The sequence below is a fragment of the Athene cunicularia genome (assembly GCF_003259725.1).
Source record: "Athene cunicularia isolate RWA chromosome 2 unlocalized genomic scaffold, athCun1 chr2_part1, whole genome shotgun sequence".
NCBI lineage: Eukaryota > Metazoa > Chordata > Aves > Strigiformes > Strigidae > Athene > Athene cunicularia.
Window position 1 is genome coordinate 592,427 of NW_020799095.1, and position 27,596 is coordinate 620,022.

Here is a 27,596-nt window from a genome sequence, read left to right on the forward strand (position 1 = left end):
CCGCTCCCAGGGCGCCTCCTCTTTGTGTCCAGGTGGCGAGGACGGCGGGTGCGGGGCCGCCCGCGGCCATGGGGGTGCAGGACCGGCCCCAGTGCTTCTTCGAGATAGAAATCAACCGGGAACCAGGTACGGCTCGCCTCGACACGGGCGTTCCTCTCGAGTGTTGGGGGGCGGCGGTTTAAGCATGTTTTTCCCTTAATAATTCACTCAGGCTGTTAGCAAAGAGTGTGGCCGTCGATGTGTTATTTCTGAGATAGTTCTTAATAACTTCTGATGTTTACTGGGATGCTTTTAATTCCCTCTTACGGTTGATTTTTGTTTTCATACATGAAGAGTGGTCCGGTGAGGCTAACGCTAGTCTGAAGATAAAAAGCATTCTGTATTAAAAGGGCTATCTGGTTATATATTGTACCCTTACAGTTCTATAAACTATGGAGAATTGTTCTGAGAGGTGCTCCTAGGAGTATTTTTAAGCATACAGTAATTAAAACTGGAAAGGGACCTCAGAAGGTCATCCAGTCTTAATCTTTCCTCCTGCTCAAAATGAGTGTTCAGAAATGTAAAGGAAGAATTGACCATGAAAGCATAATATATCTTACCAGGTGGCCTGTTTAAAAAAAGAATTAAAATAATCTCTTAACTCATATTTTCCCTATGGGATATGTAATCACCTGTAAGTGGTAGACTGTGAGTTTTAATCCAGGAATAATAGTTAACTTGATTCCCTCTTCTGCTTTGCCCACTCCGTAAAAATGGTTGTACAGATTTACTTACCCATCTTTTTGAGCATGAATTTATCACTGCCTAAGTTGTCTCACATATACTCAGTGCTTTATCTTGCTAATATTTGTCTCTCTGAAAAATGACAAACGTGATGGTTTCATTATGCTTTCACTTTCATTTTCTGCTTCAATGTTTCTCCGAAAGCCTTTGAAGCATTTTATAGCCCTGCATTTTCAAATTTCAGTTGCATTCAAGTGTAACTGTAAGCCATTTGGCTTGCTTTTTATTTTCACACACAAAAAAAAGATTCAATTTTAAAAAAAAAAAGATTCAATTCTACCTTCAGTAACCTGGTAGGGTGTATTTGTAAGTCTGTTGCTATTGTAACTTCTATTTCAGTTATTCAGAAAAGGCACAGTTATTTAAAATACTTTTATTGAAGAGAAAAATGTTGATGCAAATGAAGTTTTAACGTTTTTTGTTGCTTTAAATTCAGATTTACTATGGAATGAGAAGACCACTAAAAATGTTTTAGTTTGTGTAGGTTTCCAGTTTAGGAATGGTAGTTTGATGGGATTGGATTGTAGCAAAAACAATTCATTCTTCATCCCGGTTGCATTTTTAATCTTTGTTAGGGTTTTTTGCTTTGAGATTTCATCTGAAAAATCTATCTCTGGCAGTTTTCTTCTGCTCTTCCTTTATGCACATGTTCCTGCTCCCATTTCACATTGCCTGCCTTGTGTCCCCCCCCACTGTGCATCACCAGTGAAAGTGGATTACATTTTTTTCCCTCGGATCTACTTCGGTTTGATGACTGATAGCCGTGCCAGAGAGAAATTGCAGCGTTAGTGTTCGTGGTGGTGCAGAGCATTGGTTACCTGGACAGGGCTTTGGCTCTGTTCATGGCTGGCTGTAGTTGTTTCCTCTTTAAAGTAATGGGAATCTCACAGCTGTATATCAAATTCAGAGCCCTTCTGTTTTTACTGCACCTGACTAATGACTTGTATTTTTTCAGGAAAATGTGCAGATTTGTAAAACGATGGTGTGAGGACTTGGGTGTTATCTGGTTATACTGCTTTTTTCTAGCCTCTTTATTAATTCACTCTGCACATATGTCTCAAGATTTAAGGTTATGTTGAAAAAGCTTAAAAGCATTGCTCTTTTAGCTGTAAGATGACCTTCACAAGCTGAGACGAGTGTGAATGATAAAGCAGTGCTTCTAGATGACATGAAGCACTGAGAGGTGTGCTCTCCTGCTGATACTAGTGAGGTATTAATTTTAACTTTTAAACTGCTAGCAGATTTCTGAATTAACATTTTGCGTACTTGACTTTAATGCAATAAGCTAATCTGCTTGTTCATTTTATTAGATGTAGGGAGAAAGAACTGGGGAAAAAAATGGCCCTGCATTTTGCTGCTAGCCAGGAAGTAAGACATTGCCCCTACCCTGTCTAAACTGAAAAGCTGAACAAACATCTCTCCACAAAATGCAGAGAGTAAGAGGACGTGCCTCTCAGTACTGGAAACATCTCTTTGCCTGCGGAATACAAAACTGTAATTTTAAAGTGTAGGTTGCTTGGAGTCCAAAAATGTTCCCCCATGCAGCTGCCAACTCTTAGCTTTCACCTTACAGACTTTGCTTACCCCGTGTTTGTCAAGATACCTGTAGCAATTAAAATTGAGAGCAGTGCACAAACTTGATGAAAAGAAGTGGCAAAAGGTGGGGGGGCATGTGTGTACATATGTGAGAGGGGAGAGGGCTACAGAGTGGGAATTAGTTTTACTCTTTAACTAGATCCCTCAGCAAATACAGGAGTGAATACTGTGACTTAGCTTGTACTTTCAGAAGCTTTATTACAGCTTGTGTGTCCATATTTTAATTTTAGCTACAGAACCTTGGCGTAAAACTTGATGCCTTCTTGTATGTGCCTCTTTGCATTTGGGCAAACTTCATAGGCTTTGTGTCAGTGTGTTTTAAGTCTAAATTTAGGCTGCTTCTAATAAGTTGCCTGTTAAGTATCTTTTTATGAATACGCATTGTTTGTAATTTTTAAAGCGCAAATGGAGAATAAATCAGGAATAAGGATTTATTTTGATACTATCAGAGACAGCATCTCTTCCTTCTTTTGGGTCCCTCCCACCAATGGATTTGAACACCTACAACATGCACATAGGATTAAACTGAAATGTGTGCTTTTGTGGAGACCATGGGAGATTGGAATGGGGAGAGCTTCAGGTAGTAGTTGTGAAAGACTGGGCTTAGTAGACAGCTGGGGAAAGAAGTTTATGGAGGCTTTTCTTGCAAAGAGTGTAAGGTGGGGTAAGGAAGCATTAACAAAGTGTTAATGTGTCAAGACTGTAGATCCCTGCTCAGGGGAACTCGGACCTCTGTTGTTTTAACTGAATAAATAAATAAAACCTGTTCTTCCACAGTAAGCTTTTATTTTTCTGAAAACTGTAGTCACATTTCTACTTTAAAGCTGTCTTTTTAAATTGATATGATTTAGTGTTCACAGATTTAGGGATAAATAAATTAACAAAATTAAGATATGGTCACTTCAGTGAGCAGTTATTTAAACTTGTATGCAGATCTACCTAAGCCTCTGGGCCTCCAGCAGTCATCCTGGTCTCTGTCTGTAAGGAATGTGCATCAGCTGTCTTAATGGTTCTAATCCCTACTTTCTCCTTCAGCAGGATATTCCTGTTGATGTACTGGGAAAGGTGGTGCAGTGGCTTCTTACTTGGTTTGTTCTGAGAAACTGGGAAAAGACAAAACCAATATATTTAAACTTAATTTTGAATAACTAGGGTTTTGGGGGGAGTCTCTATCTGAAGTTGGCACCTTTATGGCCTAAACATTCAAGCAGTATGTGTTTGGCTCCCGAGGTTGTTTCTAAAAAGTTAACCATTTAAATTGAAGGAAATTACTGGATAAACATTTGAAATCAATGATTATTTTAATGAACTTTGCTAGCAGGTATCCTTATTACAGTATAGCATGGATATTTACACCTGAGTTTTTACCACTTAATTTGAATCAAGCACTATTTCTTCCTCAGCTGAAAAATTGATTAGGGGTTCAAGGAACAAAAAGTGTTCGTCTTTCAGTTTGAAAATAGAGTTCTGAAATAGGATTATTTCTGTTCATTATGTCTTGTGGTTCTATAATTTCTATTGCTTATTAGCTACAGCACTGCATGAAATCAAACTTCAAAATGCCTTAGACTTTATATATGCATCACTTTATGTAATTACAAGTAATGTAAACAATTATTTCATCACTTTAATTTCTATCAAAAACTGTCTTTAGAAAATAAGGTAAAAGCCTGTGAACAAGGATACTGTATCAAAGTGTTGTTTTACAAATAATAGGAAAATGTTAAGTCATGGTTGGATAAACTTCTGTGGTGTTGGCTAGCACAAAAAGTACAGTAGTGTACTGTAAAATCTACACTGCGGTACAGACATACATGTCTTCATAACTATGAGCTGGTGAGAATCAGTCTTCTATTACACTAAAATGATAGATATGTCTGTCTGATGCATTAAAATAAAGATTTTAATAGTTTGTATAATTTCCTTATGGTACTGGAAGATTTGCATCTCAAGTTAGGTGAGAGTTTCATTGTTAAAAATAGAATCCCAGTGGTTTTTGCTTTAGTTTTGAAGTGAGATATCTCTGCAGTCTCATTCCTTGGCTACACCCGACTGAGGAATCAGGATAGGTTTGTGAGCAGACTTCACCGGCTTGAATAACTCTTCTCACCAATTTGTTTTAATTTATTATTCAAGTTTTATGGCTAGTCACAGAAAGCTTGCTGCCTAATCAGATAACTTAACCTTTGTGTCAGGGAGATAAAGTATTGGAAATTTTCTCTGTACAGCAAAGGTGGATCATTTCAGAGAAGAGGTGTCTAAATCTGAGGAGATTAATAGTGTCTCGAATGCTTTTTTTATCTGTGCTATGTCAGCATATACCTCAGTTCCAAGTTTAAGATGTTTCCTTTTTTTTTTGCTTTTCGAGGGAAGAGGCAAGAGAAAGACTCGTTGGTTCTAAGCATACTTTTTATACATTTTATACAGATTTTTAAATTTTTATTAACAGCTGTTTCATATGTACTTTTCTGATCAAGGTGTGAAAATGTGCATGATCTTTCTCTGGCACATTTAATTGACTGTCGGTGGAAAATATAACCTTGCAGAGATAATGGTATTCATGCAGTTTCAGTAAAATACAGATAGTAACCCACCAGATGGATACACAGTATGTGGTTTCTGTATTATAAGCACATGACAGCATTTTGTATAGCTGGTTATAACAGAGTAAGCAGTACAGATTATATGGAGGAGATGGCCTTATCTTTTAAACCTGATCTATAGGTTTGCTGTTGGATATGTGCATTACAAACAGTCTGTAGGAGTTGAGAGGCATGGGAAGCCAGCAGACGACATTATTGACAAAGCACTAGTGAAAGATACTCTTGAAATCATGACACTTTAGTTATTAATGTCTTTTTCCATGTCCTGCCTTGACACCTTCAAGAACTTAATGTGACATTCTTCCACCAGAAGATAGATGTGGTGGTGCTTAAGGTGCTAAATATGGTGGGTTTTTTATATGGTACAAGGTCTTGCAGCCATAAGGCTTTTGCAGTTTATGCCTGAGGGCAAAAGTCACTTTTGGAGCCCCTAGGCAGTAACACCTATTAATTATTTGGCAGCTGTCACCTTGGTAAATCAGCAGCTGGGCTTTTTTTTCTGCTCTTGGTAGAATGGGGATAGTGACAACTTTTTTTTCCCTGAAAGGTGTTAGGTTATTCTGCATAGCAAATACAAGGGGAAATCTGTACATGCCTTTCTAAAGCCCTTGGTCACTGTTCTGTTGTTCAGTGCTTTTGCGAGCAGAGGAATGGGATTTCTACTTTCCTGAATTACTGTGCTTTTAATGAAAACTGATGACTTTTTTACTAAGCTGTCTTCTCTGTTGTGTTCTCTGTATGAATCTTCAGTCCACATAGCTTGTAATGGTTTCCTCGCTTTTAAATAGCTGTCTGTTTCATAGTGGTCGTTACAGCTACCACTGTTTAATGTGAGGTCTTTGCATATTTGCTATTTCTTCATTCGTTGAAGACTGGCTCTGCCATTTTCCTGCTGTAATGATGAATGCTCAGAGAATGTTCATACTGCAGTTAATGAAATGCAGACAGTTGAACAGCTGAAGACATCTTGAATTTTTGTCTAAGAGTACATACAGGTGGTACCTGTGTGTTTGGTGGTTTTTTTTCCTCCCCTTTTTGGACCAACAATTCACCTTACTGGCAATTATATACATTTGGACAAAGCCCTAAAATTGAATGCAGTTTCTTAGGAGCCTCTCAGAATTTTTCTTGGTGATGAAGTATTGAATAAAATACATTTGAACGTCAATTACTTTTTTTTTTTTAAGGGAAGGAAAACAGAAGTAATTCCTGGAGCATTACTTTTTAAAAAAAAAATTAACCTTGAAGTCTTACCAGTGTACACCACTAGAGGGTAGTGCTCGTTGACAGATTGTTACTGGTTTCTTGTAACGCTGGCCAACCGTGTAGATTCTATGGCTTACTTCACAACCTATAGAGCTAACAACTTTTTATTTGCTAATTATGTGGGTTTTTTAAAGAGTTCATATATTTGTGAGGGTTTTGGTTTTTGTCTTCAGTAATATACATCCCAGTATCTTGGAAAATAAAATGGAAAATATGAATCTGTTCTAAAAAAGTTTTTCTTTATATTAAACCACTCCTCAGCAGTATTTTAATACTTTTCCAAGGTACAAAGCATAACTACCACCAGTAGCATTGGAGGTAGCTGTGCTGAGAGTGAAAATTACTATTACTCTGTTGACTTTGCCTAGGCAGAAAGTAGTATTTGTTTCATAGTATCTGGCAAGTAGAGCCTTAATCCTGAAACTTCTAGTATTGGTCTGTCGGACTTTCATCTTTACTATTTGCTTCATCTGTTTGTTTTTTTCAAACACAAGGATTTTAGGCCAAGAGTGCCAATGTATCTATAATCCTTAACACAGTATGGGACTAAGTCAGTTGGATTTTTAGGTAATGATCACAGGGAAAGCTGTAGAAATGTAAATATTAATCTATTTGTATAAACATAGTACTTGGGGAGGGGAAATTACCCCAGCTCTCTGAGGGCCTGTATTTATGGCAAATATTTTCTTTTTCAAAAGAAAAATGAATTGACAAGGTAAACTGTTTTAGTAAATCAGTTTGGCTTTCCAGGTTCAAGTCAAAGTGGAATCATTAGTATTTTTAATAAATGAGATATAATGATATTACTTAATCTTTTTTTTTTTTTTACAAATATGATACATATTTGAGGTGTTTTCTTATTCTGACAAAGTAACTTTCTCAGTAAATTATAATTTTAAAACATTATGATTTATTTATATGCAGATTTTCTTATATCATTATAAAGAGTTATACAAGTCTTTTTTTTTTTTTTTAATCTTCTAGTTGGTCGAATTATGTTTCAGCTTTTCTCAGACATATGTCCGAAGACTTGCAAAAACTTCCTTTGCTTGTGCTCAGGTAAGTAACATGCTTATATTTAAGAATGTTAATGTTTCTTACAATTATTATTTGTTTATGCAAATATAAACCACAGCATAATAATAGTGCTAGTCATTTTTTTTTCTGGTAGAAACAAAGCTGAGACTTGTTAGTGCTGAGGAGGATGTGAATAATGTATAGCAGGAAATAGAGTGGTATTCTGTAACTGTGAGTTAGAGTAGTGGAGGTAATACATCATTACAGAATGCAAAACTGGGAATTCATAGAAAAAAATCATTACTTTTGTTGCTAATGTGGGGCTCCTGTAGGTAGAAGTGATTGACAAGGCTGTGACTACGGTGGAATTATTCATCACTTAAGTTATACAAATGTGATAAAGGCAAGTGATTCTTTAGGATTTATCAGGATGGACATTAAGTATTAATATCACTGCACAGTATAATGATGACACTTGATTTGGGACACTACTTAAAATTTTGAATATATTTTTCTTATATAAAATGTTGGTTATATTAAAATTTTCAGGTGTATAGAAGTGCTATGCAGAGATCAGAGGACAGGAGCATCTATTAAATATGAGAAAGTTTTTCATTCTTAGCTAAATGAAGAACTAAAAGGGAATATGATGGTGCCTTAGAAGTCATGGGGTTGTTAAGTGGGAGTAAAGAGAGGAGAGATCTGTGAAATCAAAGAGACAGCATTAGCAAAAGAATGTCTGTGTGTAATGTAGCACCCTCTAACCCATTTTTTTTTTAAGCAGGACTTAACTTTTTTTAAATGGGTTCTAATGATTGAAAGAGTGAGGTTAGTAAGGGTTTGGTGGGTGGTTTTTTTGGTCTATGCTGTTCCTTGGGGACTTTTCAGCTGTGACTTGAAGATCAATCTTGATTAGGTTATTACAGAAATTGGTGTGTGTGTTATGTGAAGAATGCATTCTGTGTCTCTTGGTCATCTCCTGGTCTTTCATACCTAATTGCTCAGCAACTTGCAGTATATCTTGAATTAACTACATCAGTGAAGCCCCTACCTTGTACGTGAAATAACTCTTTCACAAATCATTAAAACACTCCAGCAAGACTCTCCAGGCAGCATTTTAACATCTGGCCTTAGTGAACAGCTTTTGGCTAACTGGTTATATGAAAAAAAATTTGTTGATAGCCTTATGCATTAACTTATTAAAGTTCATCTTGTCAGAGCTCAAATCCCAGAATGTGATAGGTTTTAGATAATCTCTGTGAAGATTTAAAGAGATTTTATAATACTATGAACTTGTGGAAGGTACAGTACATATCTCTCTTTTTTGAGATGTCTATGGTGATGCCCCCTCTTTTTATTCTGCTTTCTGATATTTTTTTTATCGCTTAGTCTTATTAAAGAGATACCTAGGGATGGACTGAGGATAGGAAAGAATGGTACAACTCTCATAGAAAAACAGGAACTTGTTTGAAGTTTATCTTAATCAGAATAGGTTAAAAAAGATGAGAAGTAAAATGCAGTAGTGGACTGAATAGTGTAATGTCTGAGCCTCACATTCTGTAGCTCTGAAGGATTGTTTAAATCCTTACAGCAGCTTGGCTAAAAAAATATTATGTGGACGTTAGAAAGAGGTGTTGGAGATGATGAGGAAAGAAACAAGCAGAAGAAAGAACAAGTTTAAAAAAAACCCAGAAGTCTGACTTCTCTGTGTTGCATCCCAGTTTGAATTCTACAGCTGGCTGTACAGGTTTCATTGATGTCTTCAGCTGGAGCTTGTCTTTAATTGGAAGAACATTTGAAAGTAAGCACAAAATTGGGAGGTCTCCTCTTGAGATCAGACTTGCAGACTTAAAAATTACTTGAAACATTTGTTTCATTCTTGCAAATTGTGTTTGCGTACTCATAGGGCGGAATGATGATTTGACAGATATCTTTAAAAATTTGCGTATAAAACCATGATTAAATTCTGTGTGGGAGAGAAAAGCATATAGAAGAACCTGAAGTAATTTAATTTCTTTTGTAAAATGTAAAGTTTAAGAGAATAAAGATACATTAATTTGTTTTGCTGGTAGAAGCCATCTCTTTTCTGCTCATTGACCTCAGGATGGCTGAGCTTGGAGACTAGGGTCACGCGTCTACCATTAATTTTTTTCTTACTTGCACTAATTACATCTGTTATTGTTCAGTTTGCCTGAGGTTTTTTCTTATCAACTGTTATGTCTGCCTTTCTGCTGCTCCTTGACAAGTTCTTCCAGTATACTTTGTTCAGCTAGTTATCTGCATTATGTGTGCCATTTCCCCTGCCCTCCTGCCTTGTCCTGTTAGAACCTTGATTGCCTCAGCATTGGAACTGAACACCCTACAGCAGGGTGCTGCCTCCTGCATGTTGCTGCAGACAACAGCTGTGGCCTGGAGCATCAGGCCAATCTTCGTCATCCAGCAGTTCTCTGGTACATACTTTCCCCTGTCCCTGGGGACTGATGTAGCATTCCAGATGGGCTACTGCTTCAGTATTTGCCTGGATTATGTTAGAGGACCTAGAAAGCCTATCTTCAGAAGAGCAGCAGTTCTGTGATGGGAGATCTTAGTGGTAAGATTGCACTGATCTCTGGCAGCCAGAACTGAGATGTGAAGGGCTGCTTTAAATTTTTAGAGTTGTGAGCTGCTATACCATCTTCAGAGACCAAATAAGTCATTTGCTTCCAGAAGTCAGGCTCCCCTGACTCCTGCCACTTATCACAGCAAGATCCATTCGTAGAATTTAAGTCATCACAGAAGTGTGAGCTTCTATCAGGTATATTATTTTTTTGTCCTTTGCAAGAAATCTTTGAATTGAGAGGTTTACTCAGTACGGCATCACTTTCTGGTGCTGACATCTTTGTGTAGCTGTATGCAAGTTCTATGCTCATCTAAGGAGGTATGTAGCTGTGTAACAGGGGATGCTATCCCCTTCTGGACCGTATAGTCTACATAATGGAATATCTTAGCAGCAGACTGCAAGCATTGTATGCTTCTGTACCTCATAAATTCTGGATTCTGCATGTTAGGCCAGTCCAGCATGTTCTTTTTCCTTCAGTGTGTATGGATACTGACCTGGTTTATGGATGATAAAGGTATCATAGCTGCAGAGTACCATGTGACCTCACTTATGCTCTTACGGACCTCGCAGTAACTTGACCTGAACTCTGCACTTCCATTGTGCCTTTGTGAAGAGGGGTTTCACTTGTCTCAAGGCAAAGTGATATGCCCTGAGAGAAAGACTGGAGACCAGTGTTTCAAATACTATGCCCTTCATTGTGCCTGCTGCTCCCTCTATAATCTATGAGGCAAGTCAGGATATTTTTGCCAGCAACAGATGGAGGAGGACAGGGTGATTTTGGCTGCCTTCCTGCAGCCTGACATTGTTGTCAGAAATAGACCTGGCTCCTACGAAAGAGTGCTGTTTGCCTTGACAGCAAGCAGCTCCTTGCATTTAAATTAAAACATCTGGACTTGCAGGTCCTTCAGTCGGGCCACCTATTGAATAAACACAAGCCCATCTGTGTGGGAAAGAGGCAAGTTGACATCGGCCTGTCAGCTCTGCGCAGCCCCTGAGAAGCAGCTAGGCTTTGATGGAAAGCTGGCCTTAGAAGAAAGATAAGAAACTGCTGAGTTGTGCCAAGGTGGCAGGGAAAAACAATGGACAGCTGCAACACTGAACTGTGGGAAAGTACTGAACTGTGAAAAGTTAATGCTGTGTGAACAAGAAGGTGACTGGTCTGCACAGCATGTGTTAGAGTAGCCTTATGCTGATAGGAGAAAAGGTAGATAACTGTCTAATTGCTGATTTGTTAATTATGAAGAGCTTTGAGAGCATAAGTATGTACTATTGTAAGAATAAACAGCCCCTGCCCTGCATTAAAAAAAAAAAAAAAACACAAAAAAAACCAACAAAAAAACACCAAACAAAAAACCACTGACATGTTATTTTGGCCACTACACATCTGCTCTTCGGTGCTTTGTCAGGAACGTCTCATAATGTCTAATGGAGACCACTATTGGGCATCTAATGCAAAATATCTCAGATTGGCAGTGCAAGGTGTTAGGGCATGAGAGCAGAGTTTACCTGCTAAAGGGAGAAGGACACTTTGATAACGGCCTTTGTATTTGCCCTCCTCAGCTAATGGGCTGTGCCTTGCAATTACTGTGTAAGTTCCCTTCTACCTTCCCATTTCCAAGGGATTTCCAGCACATGCAAAGAACTGCTTAGGAAGGGTGCAAGTAGATGGGGCTGAAAGACAGGTTTTGGGGTTTTTTTCCAGACAATATTAATGCACATTTAGGACAAAAAGAATAAAACTACTATTTGGCCATAAACAAAAAAAGAAGCCCAGCTCATGGGCTTTGTAGTGGCTGTTGTGGAAAAGTGTCTGAGCTTAGGGGAGGTGCTGCAGCTCTGACCAGAGGAACAACTGGTCTCTGTCTTTTGCCTGACTGGGAGTCCAAGGATTGGTTTTGAAAATCAGAATGACATAATACATCTCCTGCAGGAATTTCACCATTTTGCCAGTAGCTTAAGCACATTGTCTAAAGTGTCTGTGGCTTATGGGGAAGTAGTTGAGAGCGATGATTTTAACCACAGTTGTATCATGCATGAAAAAAAGGGAACACCACAAGTATTGCCATTTATTATGATAGGGACTATGCTGTTTTGGCAATACTGTAAAGGAGAGTCAAAAAGGGATTACAACTTCTGGCCATGGTCTACAGTTCACCTCTCACCTTAATGTACCAGCTCAATTACATGGAGTGCAGTGCAGGATCCCATTCTGAGGGGGTTATTCATAGCCTGAGAGACATGCTGTGACATGACCAACAATCACAGCATCACAGAATCACCTCTGTTGGAAAAGCCCTTGAAGCTCCTCCAGCCCAACCATGAACCTCCCCCTGACCGTTCCCATCTCCCCCAGATCCCTCAGCACTGGGTCAACCCGACTCTTCAACCCCTCCAGGGATGGGGACACCCCCCCTGCCCTGGCCAGCCCATTCCAATGCCCAACAGCCCCTTCTGCACAGAAATCCTTCCTCAGAGCCATCCTGACCCTGCTCTGGGCAGCTTGAGGCCGTTCTCTCTTGTCCTATTGCATGTTACTTGGCTCAAGAGACTTGTCCCCACCTCTCTGCACCCTCCTTTCAGGGAGTTGTAGAGGGTGATGAGTAGAACTACAATGAGTAGACAATTGAGGTGGTTTAGGCCCTGCTGGGACCTGAGACCATGTTGCCGTTGTTCCTCCCCCACCCTCGGACAGGGCAGGGAGTGAGATACAAACCCTGGGGTTAAGATAAGGAAAAATTTAATACAACAGTGTGACAGATAATAAACTGAACAACAACAATATCAATAACAATAATAACAATGAACAGGACAAGAGATAACAGTACAAGAGATACCACAAGGATACAGCAGTGACGATGAACAAAAGCTGTCCCTGCTCTTCCCGCGCTTTGGCACCCTGACCTGATGTCAGCACAGTATTGAATAACCTGGCTAGAGCTCCCTCCCCACTGCTGGGGAAACTTAACCCTGTCCTAGCTGAACCAGGGCAACAATGTAGGCATGTACTCCTTGGTACTGACTGACGTGGGTTTTCCAGTGCTGTAGCAGAGGGACATGATTTTTGGGGAAAGGAGCTGTGTCTATCCCTGTAATAAATAGCTTTTCCTGGATAACTTATGTGGAAAATAAAAATGGGGTAGAAAGAGGCATGGAGAGCCAGGGTAATGGAAAATAAGTTGTATTCTCTTGTGTGAAGGCTTCTACAAGTATGATAAACAACAATACCATGAGTGTGTTTTGTACCACAAACTGTTCTTTGCCATCATCCTGGCAGCAATGGGCTCTTTGGAATGGCAAATTTGCAGTGCTTTGGCGAACAGTTAATTTTGGGTGGAGGAACAATAGTTCGCAAAAATAGATCTCTGGGTACCAAGTACATCTGCGTTTCTGAGAGCACTGTGGTATGGAACCAAGTGTCAAATGCTTGTTCTGTAACCAGTGGAGGGATGAAACTGAATATTGGGTTATTTGCCCTGTCACACTACAGAATATCTCTTGTGCATGTGGCTTATGTAGGATTTCAGCTGTTGCACAGAGTATAATATACCTATTACTCTTTAAGGGTTGTGTTCTGCCAGCTACCCTCTTCTTGGAAGCTAATGTCAGTGTCTTCTGTGTTCCCTGACTGGACCAGCATAAATCCCTCACGAACCTACTGCGTAGGATCTCTGCCCTGCCGGTCATAGTACCCTCATCAACATGCTCAGTGCAGCTTTTCTTCTGAATTTTGGAAGAAATGTTCATGAAGCTTGAGGTTCTGGGACATCTTTCTCAAAAATCACCAGTAGGCTTGAACTACAGCTGTGCTGGGAGTCTGCTGAGTGACACTTCTTAGGAAATCTCAGGCTCAGAAAGGATTAACAAGTACCACGGCCTGGCTTGGCTTCTGCTGCTGGGCAAGAATCGCCCTGGTCCCAGTTTATGGTTTGGGGGATTTTTTTTTTTTTCCTGATTAGGATTCTCATTCAGTTTGTCCTGGAATGGTTCTTGTAGACGCAGCTTTGTTCCCCTGTTCTGTCAGTCTTTTCAGAAATAGGTGTATGTTTTGTGCACATTTCATACTGAGATGGTGAGGGTTGGTGTTGGGCAGATTGGCATTAAGGGGTGGTCTGGCACTGTGCATGGATTAGTGAACATGTGACACATGCTTGGAGTAGCTCAATCCCACTTTTTCAAGAGTGGAGCACACTGAAACTGAGTTGAAGCCTGTTCCGAGCTTGGATTTTTGTTCTGGGAGTCAGCTGGCACATCAGATGTATAGGTGGTTTGAAAAGGACTCTGCTGTAAGCTTCAGCTAATGTAGCAGTGTCACTGTAACCACAGAAAGTAGCTAATCCATCATTATCATACACTCTTGTTTTATTATAAATTGTCCTGAGTGGATTGCTAATAAGTACACTCCTTCTTAGAAGGGGAGAAAATTTTTTTTAAGAAATCTAATTTTCCCTTGAGAGTCCCCATGTAAAGGGGTCCCTTCTGCTATTAATGGGGGGTGAAAAGGCAACAGGTGGGACTGTTATCTTTTGTGTTATTCTGATGGCTCTTTTACCTGCCTAATGCTAATGGATGTAAAACCATTGGAATTTATTCAGTGACAATCTGTAGATTCTTTTTAACCTTCATGCAGGTGAAAAAGGAATTGGTAAAACAACTGGAAAGAAGCTATGTTACAAAGGCACTACATTCCATCGTGTGGTTAAAAACTTCATGATTCAGGGTGGGGACTTCAGCGAAGGTAAAATACACTTCTAAAACTGAAATGTTTTAAATGGAACAGAAATGTTAAAACTTACGTGGTTATAATGTAACTTTAAAAAATGCCATGGAAGGATTACAGTACCATAAAAATACTGCATTTGCAGTGAAGTATTGCATAGATCACCCATTTCTCTGTTAATTTTTGAAATTCTAAAATGTTTCAACTGAATATTTTTCTAGAAAAATGTGTTTAAAGAAAAAACCTTGTAGCTGATAACACCTGTCTTACTAAAACAATTCCAATCCACACTGTAGGCTTAACTGCTTTTGTCTTGTGTCTGCAGTAGAGGCATCGCTAGTAATGTTGTATTGATACAGGGACATAACTATGTGAATAATAAATAATATTGTTTCTTAAAATAATAAAAAAAAAAATAAAGTAGTAAACAAGCTAGAAGCGTTTAATGGGTAAGTCTCTAAAAGGAGATTTTTCCAGGAGTATTTGTTTCCTTCCCTGCAGTGTGTGTACAACATAATGTTTTAGCCTGTTGTCCTTCCTTGAAATACTTGTCCTTACTATAATGTCTGTCGTCTTCACTGTGTCCTGAAATCTTGTACCTGATAATACAGGTGCGGTGTTATGAGAGTCAAGTAGAAGTAAGGGTGCGTTTAAAACTGCTGGCTACTTTATTTCATCCGTTCTGGTGGGGTCTCAGCTGCTTTGAGCCAGGCAAGATTGTTGGTCATACCTACTGTTGGGTTTTGTGTTTTTTTGGGTTTTTTTTTGGTTTGTTTTGCTTGCTGTTTGTTTTTCTATCTGCTGCTGCTTTAGCGAATACCAGCAAGGATTAGCCTTTGAAGCTCTGCTTCAGACTTTCCAGTGTTCAGAAGCACTGTGACAGTCTTCTGTCTCAGTATTTTGAGTATCAACATGATAATGCACAGCTGTGACTTTTTTAATTAAAAAACTTACATTCAGATACCAGTAACTGACAAGAGTATCCTGGTTTGTTATGAACTGGTGGGGTGTTACATACAGCTTCTTTCATAAATGAAACAATGGGTTTAATTCATGCTTTTCAATGCATAGGTAATGGGAAAGGAGGTGAATCTATTTATGGTGGCTATTTTAAAGGTAAGAGGAAATATGTCTTTTGGATTCTTTATTCAGTTCTGAGATAAACAAGTCTTGATTCCCAAGCTACTTAATGAAAACAGGTCTACTTATAGATCACCTCTTGCATGAAACTAATGTTGCATGAGAATTCTTTTTATATGCATGACTTTCAGATAATTTTTTTGGTAATATTTAACTTTGACAATTAATTAAGGCTAACATTATTGGTATAACATGACTTTCAACATGGCGGTTAGGCAACTTTATTCATGAATAAACTCCTATCTTCCTGCCTAAAACTGTCAACATATTCTTTTGTTTATAGAGAATGTGGTCTTTTGCAAAATGAAAAGGTAAGAGACAAAAGCTCAGTAACACAAATTCAAACTGTTCCCTTGTACCCTCCCTAGTAAATATATAGACAACTGATACTTCCGTTTGTAGATGGATATCTGTGTTGCTTGGAGAAATGAAGAGTTCTGTGTCTAACCTCTCTGAGAGTTAATGACTTATTCTTAGAAAGAGCTAGGAATTATGCCAGTGTTCCAAACAGTTATTTCTTTTGTTAATGTCCCTTTCATCCCCTTCCCTATTCAAGGTTTGTATGCTTAATGTTTGTTTCTGAAAGTGTTTGATGTTTGTATGCTACACAAGTTATTTTACTTGCAAAGAATTTGTAAATAGATTTACATTTACCTCTTTTTAAAATCAGTTGTTGGAAGGAAAAGGGTGAGTTTATAAAGTATTTATTTAGACATGCAGTGACCTTGCAAAAAAACAGGTAGTTGCTGTGATATTCAAGTGTTAATAAAGGCACTGTATGCATTTATGTAACAGCCCCTGGTTCTGTATGTTTTGCAAGTAGCTCTTCGTGGTCAAGTGCGTACCATTAAGTTTGTCTTAAACAGGGACATGGTTTGGTGTTGAGTACTGCAGCCTTTAGTCAAAAGAAAGTGTTGAATAGATCCATTTTCTAAGAAGTTACTAGAGTTTGTTTCTAAAGGTGCTAAACATGCAGCATTGTGTTTCGATATGTAATCTTAAAAATAATGGCTTTGTACGCTCAAATTACTATTTCTAGCTTTCAAAATGAACTTCAGAAGACCTGGGTTTGTATTACGCTGTACAACCAGAAGTCCTCTTTAATTCACTGGAATATAAAAGGCATGTTAGATTTGGTCTTAATCAATTTTATACTTAGGTTGCGGGAAGAATATGTTCTTTAGTTTCTCTTTCATACCTAGGGTTTTTTCTCTTGTACGTTTTGAGACTTCCAGTTTTGAGTGGATAGGTGGCTATCTTAACATGCCATACCAGGGAAATGGCTTTTTTCTCTAGATCTTTCTACCTGAGGTGCATGCTCTGTAAATAATGGCATCGTGTATTTTAAGTCTTGTACTAGGATGTCAGTAAGTCTGCCAACCTTGTTCTTATTCAGAAAATGACGGATTTAAATCCAGGTCTATGAGAATCTAGTGTTTATTGAAGACACTAATAATGAGTTAAATTTTTTTTCATTAGAAATATTTGTGCTATATCTGAAACTTTTTCTTTAAAAAAGAATGCATTCTGTCTCATAACTGCTTCTACAGTAATTTCCGGGAGGCTTGTTTCAACTTGATTTTTGTCTTTTACAACCTGTTCATGTTTCTTTAGCAGCAGCAAAATTTCTCCTTATAACATCCATAAGTTACTAAGAAAATTAGACTTGCATTCCTTGTCAGGGAAAATCTGACAAACATATTTTTTCTTCAAACAGATGAAAACTTTATTCTCAAACATGACAGAGCGTTCCTTTTGTCAATGGCAAACCGAGGGAAACATACCAATGGTTCCCAATTTTTCATGTGAGTAGATGTGATATGACAGTTGAGCTTTTCTTAAACAGAGAAGCGCTGTTCATGAGAAAGATGGTATTGCTAAATTATCTATAACGTTATCCACCTTATTTTAAATAGGGTTGAGCGGGTACCTGCAGTGTAAGCTACAATAGGAAACGTTAGTTATCACGACTTGCTTGTGGCATTTATTTGGATTAGAAGCTGGTACTACGTGGGTATTCCTTGTTAATTTCTTTTTACCGTAAAAATACAACTTATGCAGTAAGTTCTTAGTGTCCAGAAAATAGATTCTTTGGCTTTGTATGTGCACCAACCGAATCTTAAGAAGTTGAGCATTGGATACAAGAGGGAGTGAGATCTAGAGGTGGTTTGCATGGTTTTGCATGTGCTCTTTAAAATATGATGATTTATGATTTAGTTTGGGGGCATTTTGGTTTGGGTTTTATTTTGGGGAGGATGCGTGGGTGGTTTTACAGTTTTGGGGATTTAAAATTATTTTTTTTTAAATTTTGGAGTGTTTGTTCCTGACATGCTTTTCTTCCATATTGCTGCATAGTTCTGTTTACTTGTGCATATGCCAGCTACTTTGGTACCAACAGTATGTAAAACTATGTGATGACAATAAGATTTTTTTCCTTCATTACCAAAAAAAAAAATATCCATTTTAGTTATGTGGCTATATTCTGCTAGATTGTAGAAAACTCTACCATCAATAAATACTCAGTTCTGATATGTCAGGGTCTTCTGATTAAAGCAGTTGTATTCTAGGTTCAGTATTAGTATTTTTAAACTTGCTAATTTTTATGTAATTATTCTTCCTGTTAAATTACCTTTTAAAATTGTCTTTTGTTAAACAGTTCGTATTTGGAAAGATCTGGATTATAACTTTGGGCTTGTGCTGAGAAGTACTTTGTAAAATAATACTGGTGTTCAAAAGTAAATTTTAGGGTAGCTACTTAACTAGAAAAACAATTTTTTTCTTTGCCATCTTTCTTGGGGGTTAAGAATGAATGGCGCTTCACTGTCGTCAGTAAAGGAGTAAACTGTCCTCGAGAATCTTTCTTTTTTATTTCTTTGCCTGAAAAAGACCTTCAGTATGATATGATGAAGTTCAGATAAGAGACATTTTTAGGTCTCTTCCTAAAGAATGTCCTAAAAATGGAAAATGAATAGGAACCTAAGAGGAAGTCTTGCATAGTTACCACTGTTGTGACTTTCCATAGAGATAAAATTTTAAATGTCAAAAGCTTGTTTTCTGGTACCTTCAAACCAAATTTTAGATGTTATGCTTCTGTACAATGTCTAAATGGATATGTATACACATTAATATGGAAAGCAGTGTCTATATAAAAAAAACCCAAAAACCTGTGGTTTAATAAGCTGTTTGAAAGACATTGGTTCACTATTTACTACTTGGTGACTTATCTTTTGGGTCTCTTCTCATAATTTTCCATTTTTAAGCTTATCTGAACAGTATACATGAAAACTGAAATGATATCACATCAGTCAAGAAGCTATCATTTGAGGGCTCTAAAGTTTCTTCTCTCCTGCATTTGATTCAGAAGTAGTCTTATTTTCCTTATGCATAGTAGACTCAGCTTACTTGTTCAAACACCTTGTCTCTCCCCACGTGCCAAAACAACCTAAAGTTGTTTTGGATGCTAAATTATAATTTACATAGGACATTAAAATTAACAGTATTTAAGAGCACTTTCATCAAATACAGAAGTATTTTGAAAGATGCAGATTTCCTCAAAAATGCTGTTTTTTCATAAATTCATTGTTAGTTTGGGAATTTGGGCAGAGTAAGATACCTAAACATAATAGTTTCCATGTAAGCTAGATTCACATCAGCTGCCTGTAGGAATCTGAAGCTGGTTTTAGTGTCCTGGGGTGTCCTACTAGGCTTCAACTCTGGGAGAGAAGGCTGTGGATGTTCTGAAGATCTTGACTTACTTGCATGCCCCATGCAGATTTCTTGGATATCCTGTCATGTCTTAGATGGCACCAGCTTGCCCTAGAGTCAGACAAGTGAATCAAAATCAGGAGCAAACTCCCGATATAACTGATAAGGTTTATATGGGCTGCTGGCTAAGTCGCATGCTCTCATGCTCTAGACTTTGGTGACCTTCTCGACCAGGGCTTTTAAAATTTTTCTGCATGCAGACATCTAATACTGTTTGAGACACCACTGGGAACTCCAAGATAGGGAGTGCAGATATGATGTAGCACCTGCATGACACCCTGCACTCGTGGAGTAGCAACTGGAAGGCAGGCAGGATATGGTGGGGTGTCTCAACATGCCTAGATGTTGGCAGTTGAACCGAGATCTGATCAGCAGCTGAGATGCCTACTGCACTTGTGGATGCCTTTAATATATTGGAGTTTATGCGTTTAAGCTGAATCCCACCCTTGGCCTCCAGTACTGCAGCTGATCCTGGGAATGAATATGTACAATTACAGATTCTGTACAGAAGCCACTGAGGCTGCTCGTCAAGGCATGTGTGTATGTACGCAGTCACTTGCAAAGTCATGTTCATGTCCGATAACTCAGTTTACCAATAGGCAAGGATGAATGGTGAAACATACAGTCCAACAATCTGTCTTTTTGTACAGTTTTTTTTAATGGTGGAACTTGGTTTGTCCTTCATAACATGGAGAGTTTGAATTTCAAGATTGAAAGTAGGAAACAGCTAAAGATTTTTATCTAGGTGCCTTCTGGCTTAAAATGCAGTATATTAAAGCAGTTAGTCTTGCTTGCTGACATTTGTCTGATTACTTTAGGGAATGTACCATTTATACAGCTTTTCTTTAAAATGTTTGTTTCCTTTAGTGCAATATGCTTTAAGCTGCAATTAAAATGTTTCTTATACTCAAAAGAATGCTCAGCAGTTTATTATGAGGAAAAATGGTCTTCGAAAGTATAACCTGAAAATTGTGTGAAAGGCAGTCTTCAATGGCAGCCTTTAGATTTTTTTTTTTTAAAAAAATGGTTTGAGCAAGTTTTTAATTTTATTGACTAGTTTTATAGAAAGGGAAATAGTTCATCTCCATCTGAACTTCTTTAGACCTCTGCATTTTTTTTCATAGATAACTTCAGGGATGAGAACTCTATGTTTCTCTATCATACACACCTATTGTAACAGTGCAATTAAGTTTCTTTTATGTAAGTATTGGACCATGTAGGGCTAAAATAATAGCAAGAATTCTGACTATAACAGTTCTGCTTATTCATCTGAAGTGCTTTCCCTGCTTATCACAGAGAAGTGTCATTTGGAATAACTAGTCTTTACAGAAAGTAATTAGGCAGCAAATATGTCTTTGGCAGACTGCACTAATAAACTGGTCACAAAAATACTCTAGACAATGCCTAAAAATTGTTAACAGTTGAGCTGCAGTGGTCAGTTTTACTTGAAATAGAAGCTTCAGACTAGTCTTAATGTGAACAAACATCTGGCCAATCCTAAAGTATCATTAGCTTTCTTTAATTAATCAGAAATTTCTTTGGCATGCATGAGCTCGAAGCATTTATAAGTAAGAGGGGAGAACCAGGCATGGAAAAGATAGTGTAAGTATTGTTAGGAAGCTCCAGTGAGGTCAGTGTAAAAAAGAATGAATGTAAATTAAAGCACTGATAGAAACTGTTAAGATGCACAAGTAGAATAGAGAGTCAGAAGTGTGTGTGCATATATAAAAATATATATTTTTCTTATATCTATATATCTATATCTATATAGATATATATATAAAATAATGTCAGAAGTGCTGTGTTCAATGCTCGTTGACTAATTTTCCCCACTTTTTTTTTTTTTTTTTTTTTTTTTTTTTTTTTTTTTTTTTTTTTTCCTTACTTGAATAGGAGGAACAGTTGGGTTGAAAGGAGAATGCTCAGCTAAGGAAGGACTATGTTTTTCATTCAGGCATACTTTAAATAGGCCATGTCTATTTTACATATGGGTCTGAAACATTTCCTAGTCTGAAGAAATGCGTCTTGTTGAAATCCAGCAGAAAGGTTACACACATCATCCCTTTAAAATGTCTGGATTTGTGAAATACTGGAATTTCAGTTTTCTTTACCCAAAGGGATCTATTGTAACATTTTACTGCAGACCTGTGTTGAAGATAGCTGTAAGGCACCAGGTTATAAATTGGCCACTTGTATTTTCAGATATCACTATTATTTAATTTGATTCTTTATTGTGAATAACTTCTTTTAGAACCATCAGTTATTTAGTAAGTGTTCTAAGCACCACCTGAGTGTGTTAGTCATCTTTTAATTGTCCTGTTTCCACGTTGATACTCAGATATGGAATCCTTTGGTTGGAGTAGGTGCTGACAGGAACCACTGTAGAATCATGTTCCCTTTTCTATATACTCCAATATCTGGTTTGAACTGTTGCCAAAAAGGTGATGATGATTGTTAGTTATTGGGCGTGTGCATCTAGAGCATTTAGAGCTGGGGGGTGTGTGTGTGTGTGTGTGTGTGTGTGTGTGTGTGTGGATAGTTGACCTGTTCTGGGATGTTCCAGCTCAGTGGCTGTATTGTTGGGTGCTGACGTTCTTGAGCAATGTATTCTTCTCAGTCAAGATGGTCTGATATTGGTCTCTTTAGAGCCGTTCCATTGTGTGTGTGGCCATACAAAACCTGCTAGTAAGGAAAGTTATGATACAAACTAAGTGCAATTCTTGTGAAAGTGAGTATGTAAAGTACTATAAAATTAATGAGACTCCTGATCCTAAATGCTTGCATGGGCTTAAACTTCATTTCCATTGTCATACAAAATCAGTGAAGGGACAATTAATACAAAACCAGAAATGCCTATGCAGAATGAAGCATAAAGAAAACGATAGGAGGAAAAAAAAAGTAACCACACTCTTTTTCAGTGGGATTTTTTGATGTAATAATTTATTGCTTTGTTATTTAGCCATGTAGTTTACTAAGGAATATGTCCTTATTACAACTTAAAGAGGAGTCCTGGGTTGTGTTACCACTTTAAATGCTTGGAGTTCTTGCCTTTGTGTTCAAAAGCTATTGAAAATTTGAGGCTGTTTTGCTATTACTGCTAGTTTTCTGTTTTATTCCATATTGAGCTTATTGGTTTAATGTATCTCAAGCTCTGCTTTCTTGCTCAAAACTAAATAGCTTCTTTTGTTTTTAGAAATGTTTGTAATGTGTGGTGCCATGCCTAGTTACTAACTTCAAACAAGCTAACCACTTTGCTAAATGAAGGATAAAATTGTGGGGACTCTTGTTTCAATTTTACAAATTATTTTTGAATGTTACAAACTTATTAGAAGTGGTTAATTTCTAAGTCTTTTTGGTGTCCCTAAACAGGTCTTTTTCTAATCAAGTTAACTTTTTTTTTTACTGTGAATGAAATACCTTTGAGCTAATTATTAAAACAGTTGACAGTGATATAAAAATCTAAACATTTCTGATAAAAGGGGCTCATGTTGCATCATCTTAGAGCAGAAGTGGTATATGTGCACTTAATCACACAAGCTGGTCCCACTGGCTTGATCAGAAGTGCACAGCCTGTGTATTCACAGGAAGCTTTTATGTGTAATAAGTAGCTAACAGATCACTTCAATGCTGGAATAGGCAGAGACATAATTAAGAACTATTAGTTTATTGAGGGGGGGGGAAATATGGATAAGCTCTATTGATAATGCGTTTTTAAAGCATTGCTGATGTTCAGAATTATACCAGAGCAAAAGTATGGGATTAGCTGGTGCATATGTTTTGTCTTTTTGGCATCTGCAATGTGTGTGTATTTCTACAATTCTGAACACAAATCATCTAGTAGCAATGCATATATTTTAGAGAAAACACCTGGTTTTCTTAGTTTTAGAAAAGGTTCATACTACAAGGAAGATGTCAGCTAATTATGAAATGTATGAAGTTGTGGAATTACTGACTTAACACATTTCATTTGTAACTGAAAACGTTGAAGCTATGGGGTGCCACCCTATGAAGTATATACGTAGGACTGGATTCAGTAGAGCATTTGAACACCAATGTAACTGCAAGCATGTGAATAAACCCATTTAAATCAGTTATTCATCTGCTTAAAGTTGTGCATGTGTTCTAACGCTTCTGCTGGATTGACACTTAGGGGGGAGTGGGAGGATTCTCTTTTCTAACTGTTTACCTTTGTAATAGTGTATGCAAGCAGGTTATGTCTGTAGGTTTGTTTTTAAGGACGACTTACTGTAGTTTTCAAAGTACCTTGTATTCTAAAGAAAATTTAGAGCCCTCTTTTAGGCATCCTTGTTCTGCATACAACTTGATTAATATTAATTTTAAACTTGTATTTAATAAAACATAGACTCAGTTTTGTCTGAAAATGTATTACAATTTATTTCTGCCATTTTTGTGTAAAATTTACAGAAACAGTGTTACATCGTGCGCTCCAAAGGTAATGTCTCATTCCTCTAAGGCTGTGTCCTTTCCTTTTCTTCTTTCTGTTTTTATCTTTCTTGTTTTTCTGATCATATTGCTATGTGCATTGAATCCTTTGTTAGGACTGAGGTTCTTGAGGGGGGTGGGTGATAACCTACTTTTATCAAAAAGATGCATTTCTATTCAGCGGTATCTTAAACCACTTTAAACTTCAGTGAAAAAAGGTATTTCTCCCTCTGTAAATAACTTGGATAATAGTACATATTATAAGGCAGATTTTGAATGGTTTAATTTATAAAAAACCTGTATAGAAATGTTATAATAAAATAGTATTTGGGGGGAGGAGCTCATCACGACCCTAGAGTTCTATAGTGCAAGGGCTGTAAGTAGGTTTTCTCCTGATTAAGTTTTGAAGCCAAAGTGAGTGTTCAAGGATTGAAAGGCAGAACATATGCAGAAAACTCTGATGTGGTCTCTTAAAGTGCATGTTTGCAGAATAAATGTCAGGTTACCACCCTAACAATGAGATGAGAAAACTTTTGAAAGCACAAGGAGGAGTTGGGTTTCTGCTTCCCATAGGGAGCCTCGTAAGTCACCTAACTAACTCCTCATCGTGCATTTAAAAAGCTTTCTTTTTGGATAATGCTTTTCCTTCTGTTTTCACTTTATGAACAAGTAAATGAGAAGAATCCTATCCATTTTATCTATCAAATTCCCACTGTAATGGAAGAAACATCTAAATGAGTTTTAATGTACCAACTATCCCTTTCTTTGCTTATTGAGTACTAGTCTAAAGAAAGTACATGCTTAGGTAATTTGCTTAATTGGTCTTCAAGTGCTGCTGCAGCATGGCAGGAGCACATTACTACAGCATTCAGATCAAGTGGGTTTGAACCTATTGCTGTTTATAGCTAATTCTGAGCACTAAGTTTTGTTTATTGTTTCATGGAAGTAACCCGCTTTTATTTTTTCACTACTTGAAATCAGCTTTATAATCAAGCCTGCTTAAACTGTTTACTTAATATCAGGTTTTTAATGCAGTTACCTTTTGCTTATAGAACTTCAAAAGCTGTAAGAATTTTTGTTTGTAGAAATATGCTGTATTAGGAAGGGAAAAAGAAAGAACACCCCCTACTATTGAGAAATTGTCATCTTGATAGCATTTCTTTCCCTGTGTTAAACCAAAGAAGTTTTCTGTATTATTATGGTATTACAGAAGTGGAAGGTCAGTTGGCATTTGGAGCTTAAAAAAAAATCAAGAGTGTAAACACTCCCGATTGACGTTTCCATCTTTTGGCATGTGTTCCAGCACTGCAGTGTTTTGAGTTCAAAACTTGAGTGAAGACCTGTGCTTAAAAAGTAGTATTTTATCATAGCAGTGAAAAACTGACTTCATTGTACCACATCCATATTAATCATAAATTTAGAAAAAGCATCTGTGACTATTCATTTTGAGAGAGGGGAGTTCACTGGAAGAAGGCTAAAGGCAAAGTAGTGCCTGGGGAGGAGAGAGGAAGAATGTTTTCAAATATTAAAATAGTGTCAAATGCAAATTATCTTGACTTTTTTTTTTTTTTCTTCCCCAATATATAAGATTAATGGAAGTTCTGATGTACCTTACTGAATTTGTCTGAATAGCAAGGTTTCCTGTGCAACATTATGCAGGCTTACTTGTAGAAGTAATTTCCTTTATTTCTTGGAAGAGGATACAGAGAAATACCAGGTCATAGCACTGTCATCAATAAGGTGCATCTTAACATATAATTATATATGCACAGCCTTGAATATTCCAATCTGAAGTCAACTCAGAAATTTGGCATAACTCCAGATACCTTTTAGGATAGTGTACAAAATGTAATGCAGTTGCATTTCTCTTTCAGGCTAGAAACAGCTAAACATGGGAAGCTGAAACATAGGGAGGAAGTCTGCATTTATCACAGGAGTAAACTGTAGGGTAGCATATAATGTCTGCTTGCATTGTGCTGCTGTTGCTTTTGGGAAGCCTGTGAGCTTATGAGCTGAAGTGCTGTAGTCTTGACGGTTAAAGGCAATATTGCTTTGTGTTCTGAGTGATGAGGCCAAGCCAGTAAATGCAGAGTAAGAAAGAAGCAGGGGGGTGGGAAGCAAAGAATCTATCTCATCTGTTAACTTTTCTTTTTTTTTTTTTAAATAAACTGTGACTTTGAAATGTAAGAACCCAACAATTTCAGAAACACTTAAGTTCCACTAGTAACCCAGTATGTATTGCCAAATTGTATCTTCTCTGATTAGCAATGTTAGTTATATATGAATGTGTATTTAAATACACTTTGAAAATTGTTTATTGCATGCATAAAATGATACTTGGTACAACATTCAAGTATGCACAGTTAGCTAAACTTCAAACAAATTTCATATAAAAGATTAAAAAATCTGTGAAGTTTTTTTAATTCCATGTATGTAACTGGATTTTTTTGCTATTTTTTTTGTCTTACCTTCACCTCTTTTCTTTTTTCTGTGCCATTCTCCTCTTTTACTTCATCTGAACCCCTGATTATTTTTTTTACCATCTTACCATCTTGCTGTTTGTCAAACAGAACAACAAAACCTGCTCCTCATCTTGATGGGTAAGAATCTTTTATAGTTTCTTCAATGATGGCTAAAATTTGAAGGTTATAAGTCTTCATGTGTTATGTTGGAAGTGGACAACAATGGGGAAACATTCCTAATTCTGTGAAAGATTATACAATAGGACAAGATGGAAAACAGAAGTTTTAGTTCTGTAAAAATTTCAAGTTGCAATTTGTTTCCTAAAACTGATCAAAAACTTGGAAGGTCTTAAATCCTAACATTATTTCTTTAAAACTGGTTGATACCCTCACTCCATAAATCAATGAGTTGAAATGTCAAATTTAATATATTTGGATAGTACTTTCTTTTGTGGCAGGTTTTTATGAAGTATGAGGCAAATGGAAGGAGGAAAGAGAAATGTGGTATGGTAGAATAAAACTGGGGATTCCTTAATTAGAACTGTCCCTGCAATGCCAGTGGGAATTTGTATGCTGAGTTTGTATAAACCTATAAATGCTTCTTTGGGGAAACCTGAGCTTCTCTGTCATCTTTATGTATGGGTTCTTGGTCTCCCTGTCATGAAATTTCAAGAAGAGAAGGATGGAATAGAAATGATGATCTTTTTATCCTGCCTGTATATTACAGAGTAGAATAATACCAAGTATTTGTCTTTGAACTGGAGTGGACCTCTGTTTCATATTTCATGAAATCTTAGCATTGTCATAAATGTAAAAGTAATAAAAAGCTTATTTTTAAGTTTAATGCATTTTAAGAGACAGATGATGTCAGTGCAGCCTAATGTTTCTATTTCAGAATGCCTTTTTTGAATCTGAAATTAATTGGAAAATAATTACAGCAATATATAAATGTTTGTACTTTTCAAATATTTTATTTCTGCAGTGTACATGTTGTCTTTGGACTCGTTATTTCTGGTTTTGAAGTAATAGAGCAAATAGAAAATCTGAAAACTGATACTGCAAGTAGGCCCTATGCAGATGTACGAGTTATTGACTGTGGGGTGCTTGTTACAAAATCAGCAAAAGATGGTAAGCATGCATGTACCTGAAGTTAATTGAACGTTGACACTGTTTTCAGAGACTATAAAAATTATGTCAGTGTCTGA

General features: G+C 37.2%; 1 protein-coding gene across 7 annotated transcripts in view; it reads left to right on the top strand.

Moving 5' to 3' along the window:
- The first annotated feature begins 6 nt into the window (after positions 1 to 6).
- NKTR (natural killer cell triggering receptor) overlaps positions 7 to 27,596 on the top strand; it is a 43,525-nt gene continuing 15,935 nt past the window's right edge. For 4 of the 7 annotated variants that reach the window (XM_026843588.1, XM_026843590.1, XM_026843589.1 and 1 more), the window contains exons 1-7: positions 7 to 126; positions 7,233 to 7,307; positions 14,492 to 14,599; positions 15,653 to 15,697; positions 17,439 to 17,526; positions 26,500 to 26,529; positions 27,374 to 27,519. In XM_026843588.1, the coding sequence (XP_026699389.1) occupies positions 69 to 126; positions 7,233 to 7,307; positions 14,492 to 14,599; positions 15,653 to 15,697; positions 17,439 to 17,526; positions 26,500 to 26,529; positions 27,374 to 27,519 (550 nt within the window). In that variant the 5' untranslated portion in view covers positions 7 to 68. Of the gene's footprint in view, positions 127 to 7,232; positions 7,308 to 10,987; positions 11,001 to 14,491; positions 14,600 to 15,652; positions 15,698 to 16,004; positions 16,033 to 17,438; positions 17,527 to 23,045; positions 26,530 to 27,373; positions 27,520 to 27,596 lie in introns of those variants that run through there. The other 3 variants (XM_026843592.1, XM_026843594.1, XM_026843593.1) reach the window with 3 other exon arrangements.